This window comes from Saccoglossus kowalevskii, chromosome 10 (assembly GCF_978046115.1).
Source record: "Saccoglossus kowalevskii chromosome 10, keSacKowa6.1, whole genome shotgun sequence".
Lineage (NCBI taxonomy): Eukaryota > Metazoa > Hemichordata > Enteropneusta > Harrimaniidae > Saccoglossus > Saccoglossus kowalevskii.
In genome coordinates, this window is record NC_140650.1 from 11,050,874 (window position 1) to 11,072,583 (window position 21,710).

The window sequence follows — 21,710 nt, forward strand, 5'->3', positions numbered from 1 at the left end:
TTGTATAATTTGACCTGCGGGGCTTGCTAGTCTGCCTGGAGCACTTTGCTGTAATGACACACACATTTTCTTACATGTCTGCTTCATACCTTTTGGAACATTCATTCTTCTTTCAAAAAATAATTAAATACAGACCGTTAATTCATTGTCATTTGTTAGACTGGAGATTGATATATTTATCAGTCCAATTATTAGTTCAGTAATTCTAAATTTATATGATGTTTAATATATATATATATAAATAAATTTAAAATAACATTCCAACAACCTACGCTTGTTTTAATATGAAATATACTAGTAATGGGTTAAAACGTTATATGGTATACTATTAATAGTGCACGCACTTAGGTATATATGACAGAGGTGTATCTATGGTAAGAATGTGTTGTATTTAAATGATTCCGCTTACAATACATAAACAATATTTACCGGTAGTTCATATGCACCTCTATTGGGAACAAGCTTTTAATAGAGCAAATATGGTAAATGCATGCAATACATAAATTAGTTACTATAATGGTCTAATTAAATCATATTTTAATAATGCAACATGCAATAAATACCATTTTTGGTTTTATATGCACTTGCAATAGCTGCACATAATTAAGAACTGCACACTGAGAAAGGATCGTGCTCACACCCCTCACCCTGCCTTGATTGCAACGGTATCATCAACACGTTTACAAGATGAAACTCAGTCAATATAATAATTCACACATGTCTGTCATATTTGTCACTAAATATAACATATTACAGATAATAATAATTAATTTATTGGCGAGTAGAGCTGTAGATTTTAGTGTTAATGCTGGTCACATTCTTTGCTATTAACAACAATTTTATAGTTTACTAAATTTCCTTTAACTTTTGTAGTTTTGCGGCTTTAATTTTATAATTCGGTGAAAATCACAGAATTTTATAGCACTGAAATTAACACAAGGGGTTCTGACTTTTTCACCACCAGTTCCCTCTTTTTATCACAAAATCGTCTCAAATTTCAAATTTTTCGAGTAAAAACTGAAAATTGACTAAAATTTTGTCTGTTGGCTCCAAAATCAAGGTTCATCTCCAGAAATATTCAAAAGTGCAGAAAAATTCAGGCAAGAAAATCTGGTGGTGGAAAGGCTAAGCACAAATAATTACGTCAACTTTCGCAAAACTTTGTCCCCTTTCTGAAAAGTTCCAGCAGCGAAAATAAAATTATTCATAATCCAATAATTTGCACTTGTCAATTTTACAATTCAAAACTTGTCAATTCCATGGTTCTAGATTATCATTCTATGAATCAAGACTTGTGTCTCAAAATTCAATGAAATACGAGTGAAATTTAATTTAATTATCCAGACTCGCCCTGATTAGGATTTTCAGGTCTTAAACAAAAATCTAGCACGTATTTACATTGTGAAAATGAGCAAAATATAATGTTGTACATGGTGTGAAGACAAAAAACTTTTTTGTTTGTTTTCTAGCTAAATATTATAAACATGAAAGAAAATTAGCCCAAAAAAGAAAATGTTTGCTAAAAAATGTTTTCTTTTTAGTCTAATTATAAATAATAAAACATAGAACCTTTCTTATTTTACATGTAAATGCATTAATTTATTTCTTCAGAGGTTGGTTCAATATTCATGTACAAAGCTTTTCTCCATGTGCAATATATGTTTAGCCGAGGGGTTCAATTTATTGCTGTTTTCCTACTACCCTTTCAAATAACTGTGATTTAGATTAGTTTGTGAGTTTCACTCATGCCCCTCCCTCCTTCCAAACTACATCCCCTCCCCTCATACAATATAACAGCTATAATGGCCTAATAGTTTATAAACCACTCAGTGTTCTACTTAATTCAGCCATATTTTTCTCATGGTTGGTTAAAAATGAAAAAAAACAAACATTCAAATTGTGATTAAAATTCTTATCAGTATTCGTTTTATTATCAGATTCCATAAATGCTATTGCATCAAATTCATACGACAAATATGGCCAACTTAAGTGGCTCTCTGAGTCATTCAGGTTAAAAAATATATAGTATATAGCTGACAAAATGAAAAACACTTCACCAACTTGATTTATCAATACACACAGTTACTGTGGCATTACAGATATATCTACGATAGCAAGGATATATACAGCAAACTACTTTAGTTTCACGAAAGAAAAATTTTCGCGAATTTTGCAAGTAAGAGAAAATTTTCCCAAGTCCTACAACATGTCTTTGTGTATGTCTAACAGTCTTATAATCGCACAAATTTTCTAGCCGTGAAAATCAAACGGTTTACAATTTGATGCATTGAAATTCGATATAGTGGGAACACCTGTAAAAAAACACAGTCCAAAGAAATAGTTCTAGTAATGAGATGACTGATACAGTGACTCAGAAACAACTGAAACTGTCACTAAATGAAAATATTTCAGCCCATGGCAAAACTACCTGAATTCTTTTATGAGTTGGACCACCAGATTTTTGCTTTAACTATAGTTTTTTAATCCAACCACCTGAAATGAATTGACCATATTAAGAAAATATCACCTAGTTACATCTTTGACTTTTTCTGTGTTTCGTTTTCAGGCTTCATACTTTCTCCTCATGAAATTTAACTCTGTTGAAATCATATCATATTGTATTATATCAATATTTCTTGTTTTTTCCAATCCATGGGTTGGAATAGTCATTTATTTGTAGTGACCGCTGCTAAAAATACTGCCATCGAAACATTTACTTAAATTAAGTATGAAGTAGATGTAATCATTTAGAGAAAAAAAAAACAATAAGGCCAGAATTTTTTTATTCCTTGTTTCTCGAGTTTTTATAAGGCAATTTTTTTAAGGAGGGCAAAAAAAAATAAATCTTTTTTTTATTAGATTTGTGTGATTCTCAAAGAATTGTAGGTAAGTGAGATCATTGATCGGAGAGAAGAAATGAAATAAAATTTTATTCCATGTATAAACTTGTTTCTCATCTGCGCGAGACTTCGGTACTTTGATCATGATACTTCAATTAAAATGCAACTTGGATTTGTTATGCAGTGGGGGGTAAAAAAATGAAGATAAAAATAATATTTTTTTAGCATTGTTTTGCGCTTACAAGTTGGCGGGCCCGAGAAATTACGCTGAACTAAAAATTTTTTTTTTTTTCATTCGGCGAGTTTGCGAAACAAGGCATAATAAAAGTCTGGTCTAAGTTGTAGTAGACATATGAGCATAAGCATTCAGGGATATATAGGCATAAAACTCATCACTTGAAACTGTGGATTGATGATTTCATATGATATCACCCCTTAAGTATTTAATGGAAATTTACTTAAATATATATTTTAGAAACTCTGTAAAAACAGTTATTTTCACTGTAGTCTAATATTCAATATTATTACGTATTGCCTTTTGGTGTCTTTAGCCACCATATGCTCCAACCAATAAATAACAATATTAAAACTACTAAGCTGATGATAATGTGGATCAAGTTTTTAAATTCCTGAAATCACAAATAATGATCAATTAAGCCTTGCAAGCTGGTGATGACAAATGCTGTTAACACTGTGTAATATAGTAAAATGTGTACTGTTAAATTCGCTCATATGCTGGTCACTCTTCATACCATAGTTTGGTTTACTCTTCATGTCATAGAATATTTGTTTAATCCCATGGAATGCATTGCTAACCCATAGAACAATTAATGCTATGTTGAATGTTGCAATAATTATGATGTGAGGGACACACCAATAATTATGATGTGAGGGACACACCAATAATTATGATGTGAGGGACACACCAATAATTATGATGTGGGGGACACACCAATAATTATGATGTAAGGGACACACCAATAATTATGATGTGAGGGACACACCAATAATTATGATGTGAGGGGCACACCAATAATTATGATGTGGGGGACACACCAATAATTATGATGTAAGGGACACACCAATAATTATGATGTGAGGGACACACCAATAATTATGATGTAAGGGACACACCAATAATTATGATGTAAGGGACACACCAATAATTATTGTGTGAGGAACACACCAATAATTATGATGTGAGGGACACATCAATAATTATGATGTGAGGGACACACCGATAATTATGATGTGAGGGACACACCAATAATTATGATGTGAGGGACACACCAATAATTATGATGTTAGGGACACACCAATAATTATGATGTTAGGAACACCAATAATTATGATGTGAGGGACACACTAATAATTATGATGTTAGGGACACCAATAATTATGATGTGAGGGACACACCAATAATTATGATGTGAGGGACACACCAATAATTACGATGTAAGGGACACACCAATAATTATGATGTGAGGGACACACCAATAATTATGATATGGGGGACACACCAATAATTATGATGTGAGGGACATGCCAATAATTATGATGTAAAGGACACTCCAATAATTATGATGTGAGGGACACACCAATAATTATGATGTGGGGGACACACCAATAATTATGATATGGGGGACACACCAATAATTATGATGTAGGGAACACACCAATAACTATTGTGTGAGGAACACACCAATAATTATGATGTGAGGAACACACTGATAATTATGATGTGGGGGACATACAAATAATTATGATGTTAGGGACACACCAATAATTATGATGTTAGGGACACCAATAATTATGATGTGGGGGACACACCAATAATTATGATGTGAGGGACACACCAATAATTATGATGTGGGGACACACCAATAATTATGATGTTAGGGACACCAATAATTATGATGTGAGGAACACACCAATAATTATGATGTAAGGGACACACCAATAATTATGATGTGAGGGACACACCAATAATTATGATGTTAGGGACACACCGATAATTATGATGTTATGGACACCAATAATTATGATGTGAGGAACACACCAATAATAATGATGTAAGGGACACACCAATAATTATGATGTGAGGGACACACCAATAATTAAGATGTGGGGGACACACCAATAATTATGATGTGGGGGACACACCAATAATTATGATGTGGGGGACACACCAATATTTGTTGTGTGAGGAACACACCAATAATTATGATGTAAGAGACACACCAATAATTATGATGTGAGGGACACACCAATAATTATGATGTGGGGGACACACCAATAATTATGATGTGGGGGACACACCAATAATTATGATGTGGGGGACACACCATTAATTATGATGTGAGGGACACACCAATAACTATTGTGTGAGGGACACACCAATAATTATGATGTGGGGGACACACCATAACTATTGTGTGAGGGACACACCAATAATGATGATGTGAGGGACACACCAATAATTATGATGTGAGGGACACACCAATAATTATGATGTGAGGGACACACCAATAATTATAATGTGAGGGACACACCAATAATTATGATGTGGGGGACATACCAATATTTATTGTGTGAGGGACACACCAATAATTATGATGTGGGGGACATACCAATAATTATGATGTGAGAGACAAACCAATATTTATGATGTGGGGGACACACCAATAATTATAATGTTAGGGACACACCAATAAATAAAAAAATAAATGCATCATGTGACAGTTATCTTAAACTATATCCAATAAAATAATTACAATTTTAATAAATATATTCCATATTTCATATTGCATCATGAACTGTTGATCAAGTTGAATTCCAAAATGTCAATATTAACCAACTCCTTTTTTTTATCAGGTCCTCCAAGACTTGCTGGCACAGTAAATGGTTTCCAGAGAGTACGAGTTGGAAGGACTGTGAAACTATTATGCAAGGTGGAAGCAGACCCACCTGCCCTATCAGTTTGGACAAAGGATAAACAAAATATCCATAATGCGTGGGACAGGTTCCACATATTGAATCAAGGACTAAAAATCAAAGACGTGGAATTAGAGGATGCTGGACATTATATTTGTAAAGCTACAAATGGTTTTGGCAGTATCACCGTTAACTATACTCTAACTGTGCTAGGTAGGTATTAATATACCATACTTATTAAATTATTTGAAATGTGTATCTTTTTGTGATAAGAGGAAAAAAATGAAATTAAAATGATGAGAATTATTTTATATGCTCCAAGTTGAATTATTCCTAGATATTCCTAGATTGACTGTTGTTTCAAATCTTTGAGAGCCAGAGAAAATCGGGATAGAGACAAATCTTTATGAATCCACCCATCAGAAAACAGTCAATCGCCTATCGTATTTTATATGCTGAAAATCATTGAAAATGAAAAGTTTAGAAAATCATTTCCAATGCCTCCTTGAGTATTACTTTAATCAGTTGAATCTTAAAAGACAAAAAAAAAAACAGGGGTGATTATAATGGAATCTTTTTATGTTAGCCAAGAACTTTGTTTAACTTTTTTTTTAACTTCTTATACTTTTTGTAAATGCAGAGCTAGCCAATTCGGCTGTATAATTTAAACCATCTGACCTCCCCGCCGAAAAAAATAAAGGCCACTTTCTTCACATACTTTATTTTTCAAAACTTTTCAAACTCATTGTAATGAAAGAATGCCAATATACGAGTAAAGAATTTTGCCATTGAATGGACTAACAATGCTACATTTAACTATTCATTTGCTCTTTCTTTTACAAAAGTTGGTGGTTGTTTTGATTGAGATACCACTTAGTTTGTTCACAACAGCAAATGAAATATTTACTTAAAATGCTTTTAGTTCTTTTTGCCGTTACACAGTAATGCAAGAAGTGTACAAAAAACCATGCACTGCGGAACTAGATCATTAAAATATGCCTAGTTCCGCAATTTTTTTTTCAATAACTCGTTGTTACTATAATTCTGTTTTCAATTGTTCGTGCCAATTAATTTTGAGATGTAGACAAACTTTGCATTTTGAAAACAAAACAAAAATATATTTTTTCCCAGACATCAAGACATTAGATATACTGAGCTTTCCGATGATGTATAGGTTGCCATAGCAACATGCTTAGTAACTTTGAGAGAATGTCTGAATTCAATGATTTTACTATTTTTCTCCCACAAAATTACAAAGGTTTACATATTTTTTTGCAGCATACTTCCTGTGCAAATAATTATAGTGAGGTTTTAAAGGGTATGCACGGTATTTTTGTAGCAGGTGTAAAACGTCCTAGGTGGTTATTTCGAACCAAATATGCAAATTTTTTGCCAGCGTAGTTTAATATGCTTTCTAGCAAATACATTTTCTTGTCATTTATAACATCTAAAAATAAGTAAAAAGCAAAACCATGAAAAACAAAACCCAATCATTCTGTGTTTAATAAAAATACTATCAATCAAAGGGTTGCGCGTTAAGAACCGTCGATATATAGTTGTGTATTCCTAAGCACCTTCTGTCTACGAGTGAATGAGGAATTATTGTATTATGCAAATTAGTGTGCTGAAAGATGATGAAAAATGATTGAATTCATTGCAATGTTTATATAATGTATTTTACTGGAATCGGGTCTAGCATGTATAATTAGTCTATACATTCAGTTTTGATATCTGTACTGTATTTGTTCTATTTGTATAATTAGTCTATACATTCAGTTTTCATATCTATACCGTATTTGTTCTATTTGTATAATTAGTCTATACATTCAGTTTTTATATCTATACCGTATTTGTTCTACTAGCTGTTAATATACTCACATAAATGTCTTTAGTCAAAATAATATATAATGAACCAAGACTAAATGAATGGAATTTGAGAGAGTCTGTCCTTATATTACAGATGTATTTTTAATTAAGCAAGTACCATATTCACTTTATTAGAAGCACACTTCTCATAAATGTAGAAGCACAGAAAACAATAATTATTTATTAGCTGCATCGTAGATGTTTATATTACTGATTGTCCATCAGCATCAATTTCACATTTTTGTTTTCTTAAAAACAGCAAGTTCACTTGCTTTGATACTTGGTATATATGTACCTTGGGTGGTCCTCTCTCAGATTTGTTTATTTTGTAAAGAGGTCTTCGAATGTCTAATTTTAATGAAAATGTTTGTCATTTTAGTAAAAAGTGCTAGTTACAATCACTTGAAAGTGGCTACACTATTTGCTTTGATATTATATATGTAGACATCTCGACCTTAATCAGATTTATTCACTTTGTGATGATACATTCAATTCTCTAATTTTAGTTAGTAGTTTTGTTATTTTTGGTAAAAAATGCTATTTGCAACTGTCTAATTATACAGCAGAGCCATATTAATCAGCAGGCTGCTTGTTGTATACTACTAAAATTAAATTAAAATATTACTTATTTTGATCATAGACATATGTCTATCATGCACAAACATCCATGCGCTACTAATAGTACAAATACAGTACACGTTTTTAAATATTGTTTTTTTTGTGCAAGATAAATAGTTGTGAAATATTATTATTATTTAATCAGTTTAGTTATTTAAGTATAAGTATTTAAGTGTTTTTAAAAACAATAGGACAATGCAATAAATAATACTTATATGTTAATATAGTAAACACTCTAACGAGGATCATTAATTAAATAAATGAGAAAAGGCTTATTAAAGAATTGATTAGACCAGGGGCTGCAATCAAGGGGCTTCATAGGGTGTAGGAGCCCCTATATTACAGTTTTAAATTTTATAACTCATTCATTTTTGGGTGTGGATTTAAAAAATTAATCCACCTAAAATTGAAATCTCGATCCATTCCTGCAAACTCTCTGTGCACCATGTGTATAGTGTGCGTACGGATTACGTAGTAGGGATGGTTTCATTGAATAACATGTATAACAATAGTATAAATATGTTTTACCTCAACCAGCATATATTTTCAAAATGTGTCACACGTGGGAAATAAACTACGAGTCTATAAATTTTGTCATTTTATACGGGTAACCTCTCAGGCATATTGCCGTCTGAATATTTATAGCAGTATATGTAATCTGTCAAACTTAGTCAGAATTCCAATTCATGTTGACCCCTTGAACGGAAATCACCGAATAAAACTGCATAAGTTTGTTAGCTCCACTATCGAATTTGTCTAACAGCTCTTATCATATGAGTTATTGTCCATCGTCGCTCGTGTCAACTTTTTACTTTTTGAAAACTGCAAGCCTAATTGCTTAGACACTTGGTGTATGTTCCTGGAGTAGACCTCTCTTAGGTTCTGTAATTGAGATCAAGCATAATTTTTAGATATGATCAAATTACTCTCACTGGAGAAACAAATATAATAACAAAAATAAAATATGATTTGTCATATTTTTCACAAGAATTCAAGTGTTTCTTTCTCCATGTTTTGTTTTGAATTTTATCGACATTAAAATTATATGAATTTCAATTCTGATTGAACCTTAAAACTTCTACTGTTAGTGCAAGCTTATCTAACCATCGGCAGTAGCTGCATTGTCCAGAACATTATTAAAATAATAAACCGGAAATAACAAGTCTCCAATCCCTTGCTAATATTCCGGAATGCCAGACTTTCTAGTTATCCAGTATCATGCCATACTTCATTCCATTCCCATGGATTAATTCCTAAGACATTTTGATGTTTATACTTGTAAAAACAAAAGTTTAAAAAAGATTTATTTCAATAAAACAATTACTACTTAGGTATAAAGTGAAATGTTTTCTGAATTTCCAGTCTTTTTAGGCTTGTGGTGCACTCTTAATTTCTTACCTATACTTATCCTAGTACATCCATGTATGGATGGGACATATCTATCATTTTAACAGTATTATAAAAAAAAACAGTACATCTCAAAGTAACATTGATTCTTTCAATGTTGTATGAGTTTAGGTGTAGTCTATAGAATCCATGATGAAACTGGTCAACACTTATTTTTTTAAAGACCTTTTTTTTTGCTAAAATAAGTAAACCCAATTTGAATTTTTATAATTCAGTTCAATAATGAATTGCAAACTAAAACTAATAATAATAAATTTAGCATTCATGTATAACATATTTTGTGACTGATTCTAATGCTATACTAACATTTAATAAAGAAAAAACCAAAAAGTCATATCATATTTTAAGAATTAGTCGCTGTTCAAAGCTTAAATACACAATCAGGTCTTTGTGATTTGTTGTTAACATGCTTTCTATAATATCGAGAAATTATACAAATATAATAGTACATATGTATTTTTCCTATATTATACTGTTGTATGTTCACATGGGAAAGTGGATAGATAATTGTAATTAGTTTTGCTGAACACCAAAAGCAACTTGTCATCTTTCACAAAATATACCTGCATAATATTTTTTCAAATTTTTTGATCACAAGATATAGCCAGTAGAAAATTATGTATATCTGGTCCAAAATCAACAAAGAAATTACAGAAAATAATTACATAAACATGAGGAAAATATTGCAGTAAAATTTTGGCGGGAAAAATTGTGATATTAAAGAGTTAATAAAACAGTGGGCCATGAGTTATCGTAAAATAAAAAAAATGTTGTTTTGGCAACAAAGAGCGGTGTAGACGTATTACTGAAAACACTAATATAGAGAGCACACGTTTCATACTATGTGTGTTTTTCACAATAAATTATACCCTACTGTTTAATTATTTACCCCAGTACTGCATACTCAAAAATACTTATCTAAGTTTGTCTCTTTAAATGTTGATATGGGGAAGTCAAGGTTAAAAATTACACTTGTCAGTTTTATCAATATGTCTGGCAAACCATCTTTAGTGTCTTTGGTCTAAATAATTTATTCAATCGAATAAATATGTCAGAATTTGAGGATGAAAACAATTTCTGGTTCTGATATGGTTAAATTTTTTTTTTTTTTTTTTTACAATATTTTCAGAAACCATAAAAAAAGTGAGCAGTCACTTTTGGACTGACACCAAAATGACCAGAAACAAATCATCTTTTTTGTTAGGCCTAATTGGTCTGTAACATCATGTGATGGCAGTGAAACAGCATTTGTGAAGAAGACAGTAGTATCCTGCCAGATTTTGTTTTCTTCATTTTCATTTGTTAAATAATATGCCCTATTAAAATGATTGATTCACAAATAATTTCACACATGAATAAGTTTAATTAATTTCCTGTGACCATCTCAATAAAACTACTTTGTTCTTTTTCAGTTCCACCAAGTCCCAACAAACCATCCCATACAGAAGATGATGGAGATTCTCATACAGTAGAGGATGTCGAAGAACATCGAGGCGAAGGAGGAAAAGGAAGTAAGTGAAATGCATGATGGGATAGCTTAGATCTCAGTTATACTGTGTGACTAAGTCTCCATTGTGATAAAAAGGATGCAATTTCAAGTGGCTATTTTGCACAGTCTGTGGTAGAAATAACAATATTAAAAACATAATAAATATGAAATGCACATAGCCTATAATAATGTAATAATCCATCCATATGACACACATGAATTTTTAATGAATTTATCTGTATATGCATGAATTAACTGAATCTTAATGTAGTGCCAACAATTCATATTGTGAGAGTATACTTTCTTTTAAATTAGCTACATGTTGAATTAATGAAATCTATGGACTATGGCTAAATTAGCAACATCTTAAATTAGTGACATCTATGGACTATGGCTAAATTAGCCAACATCTTGAATTAATGAAATTTAGGGAGTATGGCTAAATTAGCATCATCTCGAATTAATGAAATCTATGGACTATGGCTAAATTAGCAACATCTTGAATTAATGAAATTTAGGGAGTATGGCTAAATTAGCAACATCTTGAATTAGTGAAATCTATGGACTATGGCTAAATTAGCAACATCTTGAATTAATGAAATTTAGGGAGTATGGCTAAATTAGCATCATCTCGAATTAGTGAAATCAATAGACTATGGCTAAATTAGCAACATCTTGAATTAGTGAAATCTATGGACTATGGCTAAATTAGCAACATCTCGAATTAATGAAATCTGTGGACTATGGCTAAATTAGCAACATCTTGAATTAATGAAATTTAGGGAGTATGGCTAAATTAGCAACATCTTGAATTAGTGAAATCTATGGACTATGGCTAAATTAGCAACATCTTGAATTAATGAAATTTAGGGAGTATGGCTAAATTAGCAACATCTTGAATTAATGAAATTTAGGGAGTATGGCTAAATTAGCAACATCTTGAATTAATGAAATCTATGGACTATGGCTAAATTAGCGTTATCTCGAATTAGTTACATGTATGAACTATGGCTAAATTAGCAACATCTTGAATTAGTGAAATCTATGGACTATGGCCAAATTAGCAACATCTTGAATTAGTGAAATATATGGACTATGGCTAAATTAGCAACATCTTGAATTAGTGAAATCTATGGACTATGGCTAAATTAGCAACATCTCGAATTAATGAAATCTATGGACTATGGCTAAACTAGCAACATCTTGAATTAGTGAAATCTATGGACTATGGCTAAATTAGCAACATCTTGAATTAATGAAATCTATGGACTATGGCTAAATTAGCAACATCTTGAATTAATGAAATCTATGGACTATGGCTAAATTAGCAACATCTTGAATTAGTGAAATCAATACTATGGCTAAATTAGCAACATCTTGAATTAATGAAATCTATGGACTATGGCTAAATTAGCAACATCTTGAATTAGTGAAATCTATGGACTATGGCTAAATTAGCTAAAATAACATGTTTGATAGTATTATTTACTCAGTAAAACTACTGTTAGAAACACCAGTATGGTGCTTCATATACAGAGTGCATTGAGGTTAGATGTTAGGCCATTATAAGGTCATTGCTATGATACTGGTATTGGGGAGTGATTAAAGGGAGACTTTTGAGGCTGTGTGTGATGAATTGGCACATAACTCAATGCCCTTCACACTGAACAAATCAATTAATCTTCTACATTATTGTTGTTTGTACTTGTCCCAGCTATTCAATACATTCCACTCAACTGTTACTAATAGATTCCATGCACTGTCTTTTTTTACTGATTTATTAGTGAGTTGTCCTACCAAAACTCTGTGCTTATTATTTTAGGAAAATTAACAAAATAGCATAATAGGTCCATTTCGATGGTGGGCTTATGAAAAACCAGAGGCAATTAAATCATTGCCTGAAGGCATTGTCCTTGTTGTAACCTTGCTAACACTTAAAGTTGCAATTAGTCTGAATAAATTAAACACAAAAAAAAACAAAGTACGAAAATGGATACACTGTTTGGTAGGCCCTTTTACCCTATCCATGACCCTCCAAATTCACATTTGACCCCTCAGCAGAGTGTTGACTCCCCTCCCATCTGTCAAACAGACCCGCATAAGATGTAACTGATTTATTTGTACTTTTTTCAGCATTCCCAAGATTTTCGCAGCCAAGTAAAATGTCTAGAAGAACGATACCAAGACCCGTGGGAAGTTCGGTGAGATTAAAATGTGCAGCAACTGGGCATCCCCGCCCCTCTATATACTGGTTGAAAGATGGCGTCGTGCTTACAGATGAGGTCGGTGAAAGTAAACGCGCCAAATGGACTTTGAAATTACGTGATTTGGATGCAACAGACAGCGGAAAATACACATGTATTGTTAAAAATAATGTTGGCAATATTAGTGCCACCTACACTGTTGATGTAATCGGTAAGTCAACTGCTTATAGTAACTGATATATATTAGGCACAGAATGATAGATGCTTTTTTTTGTTCTGTTTTTTCAATGATAAAGTTCACATGTCTCTGGACAATTAACTTGCCACATGCCAAATAACACTAGCTTACGTCTTAAATTCTGCTCAGTTAAAATCAAACTTGCTACAGTAATGTTCAGATGGAATGTCTAAGTGTAGTAGATTTAGGAGATTATATCGTCAAAAATAGCACTTTACTGCGAACGCTCGTCATCAAGTAAAACTGCTATAGTAACTGTATTTCTCAGTACAATGGTATAAGCCTGAATGCATCTCTGCATGTTGACTAGCACCCTCTATAGGTCAATAGCCATATTCTTTTGACAAAACTACCACTTAGTATTTTGATACAAACTTGCAGCTTTCACAGTATGTATGGAAACAGTTTGAAACAATTAACTTCATTATTAAGCAATTGAAAACATTGTAAAGCATTTTCTATTGCAAATAATACAATGAAATCACCTTAGATGTATGTAGGAGTTACTAGAATAAATAAAGGCATCACATTGTGTGTGGTGTATTGGAAACTGATCACTTTTGACTCAACCATACTGTTACACTAAGTATACTCAGATGTTGTCAGTGTAAGTGAATACTTGGTAGTTTTAGGTTGCTCTAATCATTTAAGGTAGAGATGCAGTTTATTTGGCTTGCTTTTTAATTGAGTAATTAGACAATGAAGATGGTATTATATATCCAACATGTTATATATTTTCTGAAAGTTTATTATACAAACTTTGTAAAACTTGTCTTTATTTTAAATATCCAGAATGCGTTTTTGATTTTGGGTCAAAAATATGCTTTTTTGGACAAAAGTGCTTTAAAAAAAATTAGCTTAAAAACTTCAAGTCCGTTTGTGGGTAAAATTACATCACTAGATACCTTGGTATACTACTAATTCAAATGCGTCCACTCATCTCTCTAACGGCTTTCAAAGTCGCACAGCATGACCTCAAAGTTCACTCTTTTCTATCTTTGCATAATTTATATATCCATGTTAATTGCGGACTTGTTATTTTTGTTCCACTCGCCGTAATAAACTGTCCGGACGCATTTTGAAGGGGGAACACCTTGTCAATAATGTGTGAAATTTTCGAGGCAATTGGCCAAAGCGTCTATCAGCTATTTTAAATTAAAACCCGAGAATTCACCAAAAATAAAAGACGAGAAAAAGGCTAATTTGCATATTTGCGCGTTAAACCGGGAATTACTGCTTTGTCATACTTTGTCATACTTTCTAGACTATTGAAATTGAAAGTTAATGTATAGACATAGACATTTTATGTAAAATCGTTGGACCAGAACAACTGCTCTTGAATATATAAATCAGAAACACGTCATTCATACCAGTGTTTTGGTGGGGTCGGTAAAAACACATGTCAATGCCCAGTAAACATTACGTCATCTCATGAATTATTAAACAGGGGGCGGTCCTAGGAAGGTGACCTTTTATCACGATCAAAACATCATGGCTTCTCTTCGATGTATTTTCAATAAAAAATCTACGAGTATTTCAGAGCCTGTGGTTTACCATGAAGAGTACAAAGTGGGATATTAAATTATTTATCCTCGATGATTTTTATGTAGTATTGAGAACCAACTCCAGGAAGCGAACGCACAATAATGAATAATCGCGTAATCCTAGAATCGAAACGCGAGGCACAGAAGTTTTGTTCAGCGTTTCCAATCCCATTTTTCCCACTGCAACATATTTGTTAAAAGAAATATTTGAATTCTGTTCGTTTTTTAAGAAGGCAATTTTTTTATTTTTTCCATTTTGGTAACGCCTTATTCAGGGATTTTCTAAGACAGTCGCATACAATCAGCGCACGGATGTACGTACAAAACATGCTTTTGTACTACCGGCGACGGTCGCCTGCAAGAAGAGAGCTCCAGCTCCTAACGTAAAAGTTTTAAAATTTCGACCAGTTTTAAATAATTTGTGTTGGAAATTTGACATGTTTTAAGAGTGCAAAATTAAGGTGCATTTTCGAGCGGTCGAATTTTTCTGAATAGAAATCAGCAAATGAAAAAAATAGGAGTGCTAAACAGTGTGTTCGTTAGTTTAAAAAAAATGGAATGTCCGTCAAATTGACGTAAACTTCCCCATTTTTCACGGAAAAAGCAAAGGTCGTGGCCGAGTTGCAGGCTAAAAAACTCAAAAATCAAAACAAAATCATCAATCAGTAAGTATTATGACAAGGAAAACAAAACATCAGACGCGGAGAAGCGTCAGCGCGTCAAAAGAGTTGTTAATGTATCAAGATACCTCTCTCTGTGATTTATTTTTCATTGAAATTATTTGCTTGTTTTCAATTAATTTTAGCGTACCTCTGCAATTTAATTTAGCATTGTCAGTTGTTTGCTTCATTGAATTAAACGGAGTTCGTCCAGTTGCAAACAAAGCTGTCTCGCACCACCTAGCAAAACTTGCGAAGGATCGGAAAGTTTGTATCTTCCCGACCCAGTGCAATATATTCGGTTAGAATCAAAGCTCACGTGTCCCTTATTTTAGGGACCAGATTCTGCCGTAAATTCGGGATGGGATTTAGAAAAAAATAAAATAGGACTTTTAAGGTGTATTTTGGCGTCATTTTCGGACATTTCAATCATTCTTGATGCCTAAAATAGAGTCTAAGTTTTACCGTAGTCATTGACGCCTATTCAAGAGTATGATGTTTTTTGTGACTAGCGTGAATGGGTCAGCTTCGTTTCGACAATGAGCTGTTATCACTGTAAACAATGTTAAATTATTCTTCACAGGCTCAGTTTATTTTTTGAGAACAATTATTTAAAAATAAAATCTCTCAGTCAATCAGAAACTCGGATTCACGCCTTCAGGGAAAGTCACGTTTGGACGCTCACATCGATTTTGTTTTTCGTTCGGCGGGCTGATGCCTTCAGTGTAGCTTTTGCCTCTTCCGACATAGAAATCATCTGAATCTTCTTTCTACCTCTCTTTCTTTTCACACCACGCATAATGTAATGATAAAAATTAGGAAAAAACGCTGAGGAAATATAATGTTTGGTTTGCTAGCGAGCGATAACTGATTTGAGAATAATTGCACATGCGCGTGAATTGAATGAACTATGACCCGACAATCTCGATTTGCATATTGTCAATCAAAGGTCCTGTTATTTGATTATTCATGCAAATTAGGCAATTGGACATAAACATTGCCACGTGTGAGTGTTTTTTATTTTTAATCAGAAAATAACCAGCAATTTTAACGGTGTTCTAATAAGAATTCATTGGTCAAATTTTCACAGAATGTTCTTTAGATAAAAATCTATATAAAAAACGAAAAAAAATATTTTTGATTGAAATTCACAAATAAACTGCATCTCTACCTTAAGTAGTGAAAGCTTGGAATGTTTAATAATGAATGTGTTTGAGGTGTGGCCATTGCTGGTTAATCATTAAGCTTGTTTTTGTTGTACACAGGAGTCATACCTACTTTGACCTGTTAAATGATAGATATAATTGCAGCTGTTATTCTGATCTATAAACCCCACACAGTGCTACTTTTGAAGACCATAATGGTCACTTCACAACTTGACATTCACATTTTGATCTTGGTTATTACCTTTTCACCACCAGTTCCCTCTTTTCATCACAAATTCACAAAATAGTCCCATTTATAGTTTGCACTTTTCTTCAGAAGATTGGGATAAAATTTTGTGAGTAAAAACTTTAAATTGACTCAAATTTTTTTTGGTTGGCTCTAAAATTAGAGTTCATTTCCAGAATTATATGAAAAAAAGTGCAGAAAAATTTGGGCAAGAAAGTCTGGTGGTTGAAAAGGTTAATAGAAGGCAAGGTGTTATTTGGGAAGGGGTTAAGTTGACTATAAAGTTCATGGAGGATGAGATAAGGAGTGAATAATGTACTAATAAAGAATGATATGGAGGGAAGGGGGTGACATACTATCAATGTATTTGTAGTTGGGGTGGTGGGATGTGGCTTTGGCTGTAACATAACAGTGGGTCAGGTGTGCCAGGCTGGCCTGTTTGTCATTCTTAATACTTTTTTGTTCCCATCAGACATACTTGAAAAACCCTTGTGTTTTGGTTTCCGTATTTCCGTTTCTCAGACATGTCTTAGTCTAATTTTGAAGCGATTACTTGGTTCACATTTATCATTATTTCAAAACTTAGATCTGTTTCAATTAATTCAGCCTTTTATTTATTATTTAATGGCAACAGTTTTTAAAAATATTTTTCCACTTTTATAATCAGTATGTTGCGAAAAACTGCAATTATTCAATTGTCTCTCATTGAAGTTAATGCTATGGATCTGTGCATATTACAGTCTGTATGTTAACATGTTTCAGTCTGTGTTTTTGGTGACAAAAAAATAGAATTTTTTTACTACTAATTACTGTAAAATACTTTATTTTAGCTGGAATTAATTTTCGCTGAAATGACTTTTTGGATGCTTTGTATGGAATTTATTTTCACTGATTTTTGACGAGTTGTAGGTAAAATATAGGAAAAAAGGTATATTCGCTGGATTTTATTTTCACTGGATCATTTGTTCAGCATAAGTAGCGAAAATTAATTCCAAGTATTTTACAGTACTTGGATAATTTAAAATTAACAAATTTAATCATTTACTATTCACCATACAAACTGTTTAAGTTATTTTTTTCTTGAAATCATTATGCTGTATTTGTTTTTTAAAGAAGACGGAAGTTCATTATAATATATAAAATGCATACATGTCCTTAATTGTTCTTATTTATTACCTGGGATGCACTCTATGGTTAGCGATACCTAAAGTCAGATCTCCTAAGGGAATCCAGCGTGTAGAATACAAGGATTATGTTAGATTAATTGCAGTTCTGGTTATTACCTTGCTCTTTTCTTAGATTGATAGGAATATATATGTGGAAAAAATGTTTGTTGTTGTTGTTCCTGTGTTTTTGTGTTTTTTTCTGGTTGCAGTCACTCAATTTTTTTTTTCAAACTTGGATTTATTACCAACCAGTTGAAATTTTGTGCAAGTTGAAAATGTTGCCTAAAACTGCTTCTTTTATTTTAGCAAATCTATAATTATGACATGTTTTTTTTTAATGATTTTCCTGTCTATTATTGCAGAGCAAGTTGGTCCAAGCCAGCCTGATTTGATAGGAGCACACCCATTAAATACAACGGTGGCATATGGAGAGACCGCCTTATTCCAATGTCGAGTACGCAGCGATGTTAAACCACACATTCAGTGGTTGAAACGTGTTGAAGCGCATATGAAAAATAAAGAATTGAACACAACCATAGACTTTGATGGTGCAAAACTTATAGTATTACCGGCGGGCGAAGTTTGGTCAAGACCGGATGGAGCGTACTTAAATAAACTTGTAATACAGCATGCAACAGAAGAAGATGCCGGAATGTACATCTGTCTGGGAGCTAATACCATGGGTTATAAATTTAGGACAGCATTTTTAGATGTCCTTCCAGGTTAGAATTTATATTATTAATGGGTTTGTCTGGGATAATGGGTGGAAGTGAAACCATTGTTTTTAGAATGGGTTTAACCATTTAGTGATTAAATGGATGTAATGAACAAGATCTAGAGTTGTAGTAGAGTAGGTTTGACCAATGGAATATGCACAGGGTCATTTGTAATAGACCAATGGGATAACAACTATAATGGGGTGAAATGGGCAGAACCAATGTTAGTGGAACATGTTTGGGCTAATGGGGATAGGTTCAGGGTTAGTCTGGCTAATTAACATTGGTGTTTTTCGTTCAATCAAATATTATTGATGTCAAATATCTATGATATTTCAATCTTTTTATTTTCTTTTTTTCTTAGACCCTGTGAAAGCACGAGGCAGGAATTTAAACATTAGCAGTATTTTAAATGAAATCACACCTTCGCCTTCAACCGCAATTCCTTTACCGGTGATAATCGGAGTACCTGCGGGCATTTGCATACTAGTTTGTGTCGTCATGGTGTGGTGTTGTCAACAACGACGAAAAACATGCTCAGCCACAACAAACATTTACAAACAACCACATCCGCAAAGGATGGTGACGCAGCAAGAGAGGGAACAGTTTCTCGCCCTGCACCAGCAACAAGCTGCGATGCAGAAGAGTAGGGAAAAAGTTTACAGTGCTACGGCAGCAGTGACAATGGATAGCAATGGTAGCAGTGTCTGCAGTCAAATACAACATCATCAACACTTACATGTGCATCATTGCTAACCAGCTACCTACCTCAAGGTCAAAGGTCAAATAAAACAATGTGGCATATTTGTCATTACAGTGCCTTTATCTAATGCAAACTAAATTGTCTATGTAGCTAATGTGCCAACATCTGTATAGTCCACCATGTTGTATTATATTTTCTGTATAAAGACATTTGGCTTTGTAAAGCATATAGAAAATAGACATTATTATTTAGTTTCTAAAGTTGATGGTAGAGAGCGCTATAACCATCTGCTGTTGTCTGAATCCACTATATATTTATTACTACATACTCAGACAATCAGATACAAAAGATATTGATACAAAAAAGGATATATGTGAAATATAATATATGAACTGAATTTTTCTGAGTGTGATATTCATTTAATAGAAATTTTATAGTATATACAATGTATACATTGCTGTGTTAGGCATAGACAGGGTATTTTATGCACAGGCCATCTACTTATTAGTGTGACATATGTCACAAAGCTTGACATCATCATGACCCTTGCCACTGAGCTTGACATTATGATGACCTATGTCACTGATATTGACATTATGGTGACCCTCGTCACAAAGCTTGACATCATCGTGACCCTTGCCACTGAGCTTGACATTATGATGACCTATGTCACTGATATTGACATTATGGTGACCCTCGTCACAAAGCTTGACATTATTGTGACCTGTGTCACTAATCTTGACATTTGTGGCAACATATTGAAAACAACTTTGCTTCTTCACATGTTTATTGTAAAAAATGGTTAGCATCTGACCAAGATAACATTTGACCATCAAGTCAACCATCACCTTAGACAACCTGTGTCAATCATCCAACTTGAACAAGATTGTGTTTTTTTTCTAACTGGCCGACTAACCATGCACCATGGACAAGCTACACATGCTACAAAGTGAAGAAGTTTTGTTCTTTATTCACCAACTGACCAGTATGAGGGAGATTTGTTCTCTCTTAATCAAGTTGTGAAGATGACTTTCCCAATGCTCTATAAACAAAATAACACTGTTGCCATGCCAACAAGTGCCTTACATGTGCTGCACTGCGGTATCAAGATTTCTTGTTGGTGAAGATTATACAGAAAACAATATGTAATACATACACCTAGATACACTGCCATTACTGGAATGAATTTCAGAATTTGAAAGCCATAGTTACAGCAGCCACAGCAGGGTACACAGGTGGTTGATAATGTCTGCCACAGTTTGTGGACATTTTGCAGGGTACCAGTTTGGTAAATATAGCTGGCAGAGTAACAGCTAGTTAGCAGGGTACAAGTATGGTAGAACGGTATCTTGTGCAAAATATATTTAGGGCACACTGTGGTACTAGAGCTAATGGGACTTTGCTTTTATGGTCAAGGCAACACAATATATGTATTGCAACAATGTCTTTATGTCATCTGACTTGAAGGTGGAATGTTAATTTCTGGCTTCGGCATAAATTAACGCATTGGTCTTTCTGTATGTCATCTGTCTCAAAACAGGCCAATAATTACTTCTTTTCCATCTATTATATAATATTGAGACATGTATAAACTTTATTGTTTTAAAAGCCTGTAACAATAAAATTTTATAAATATTTTCTGTTATTTTATTTTATTTGTTTGTTGCGAAGTGTGACACATTGACAGAATGCTTATTGGTATAGACAACTAATATGGGGTAGTAGGGGTGACAGAATGTGTATTGCTACAGACAACCCATATGGAGTAGAAGGGATTGACAGAATGCTTATTGGTATATACAACCCATATGGAGTAGAAGGGCTTGACAGAATACTTATTTGTATAGACAACCAATATGGGGTAGTAGGGGTGACAGAATGCTTATTGATATAGACAACCCATATGGAGTAGTACAGGTGACAGAATGCTTATT

At 33.2% G+C, this 21,710-nt stretch overlaps 1 protein-coding gene across 2 annotated transcripts in view; it reads left to right on the plus strand.

Annotated features, from left to right (window-relative positions):
• LOC100371580 (fibroblast growth factor receptor-like 1) overlaps positions 1–21,411 on the plus strand; it is a 33,552-nt gene extending 12,141 nt beyond the window's left edge. For both annotated transcript variants that reach the window (XM_085504234.1, XM_002737157.4), the window contains exons 3-7: positions 5,715–5,987; positions 11,078–11,176; positions 13,288–13,569; positions 18,720–19,079; positions 19,438–21,411. In XM_085504234.1, the coding sequence (XP_085360360.1) occupies positions 5,715–5,987; positions 11,078–11,176; positions 13,288–13,569; positions 18,720–19,079; positions 19,438–19,829 (1,406 nt within the window). In that variant the 3' untranslated portion in view covers positions 19,830–21,411. The remainder of the gene's footprint in view (positions 1–5,714; positions 5,988–11,077; positions 11,177–13,287; positions 13,570–18,719; positions 19,080–19,437) is intronic.
• Positions 21,412–21,710: the final 299 nt, after the last annotated feature.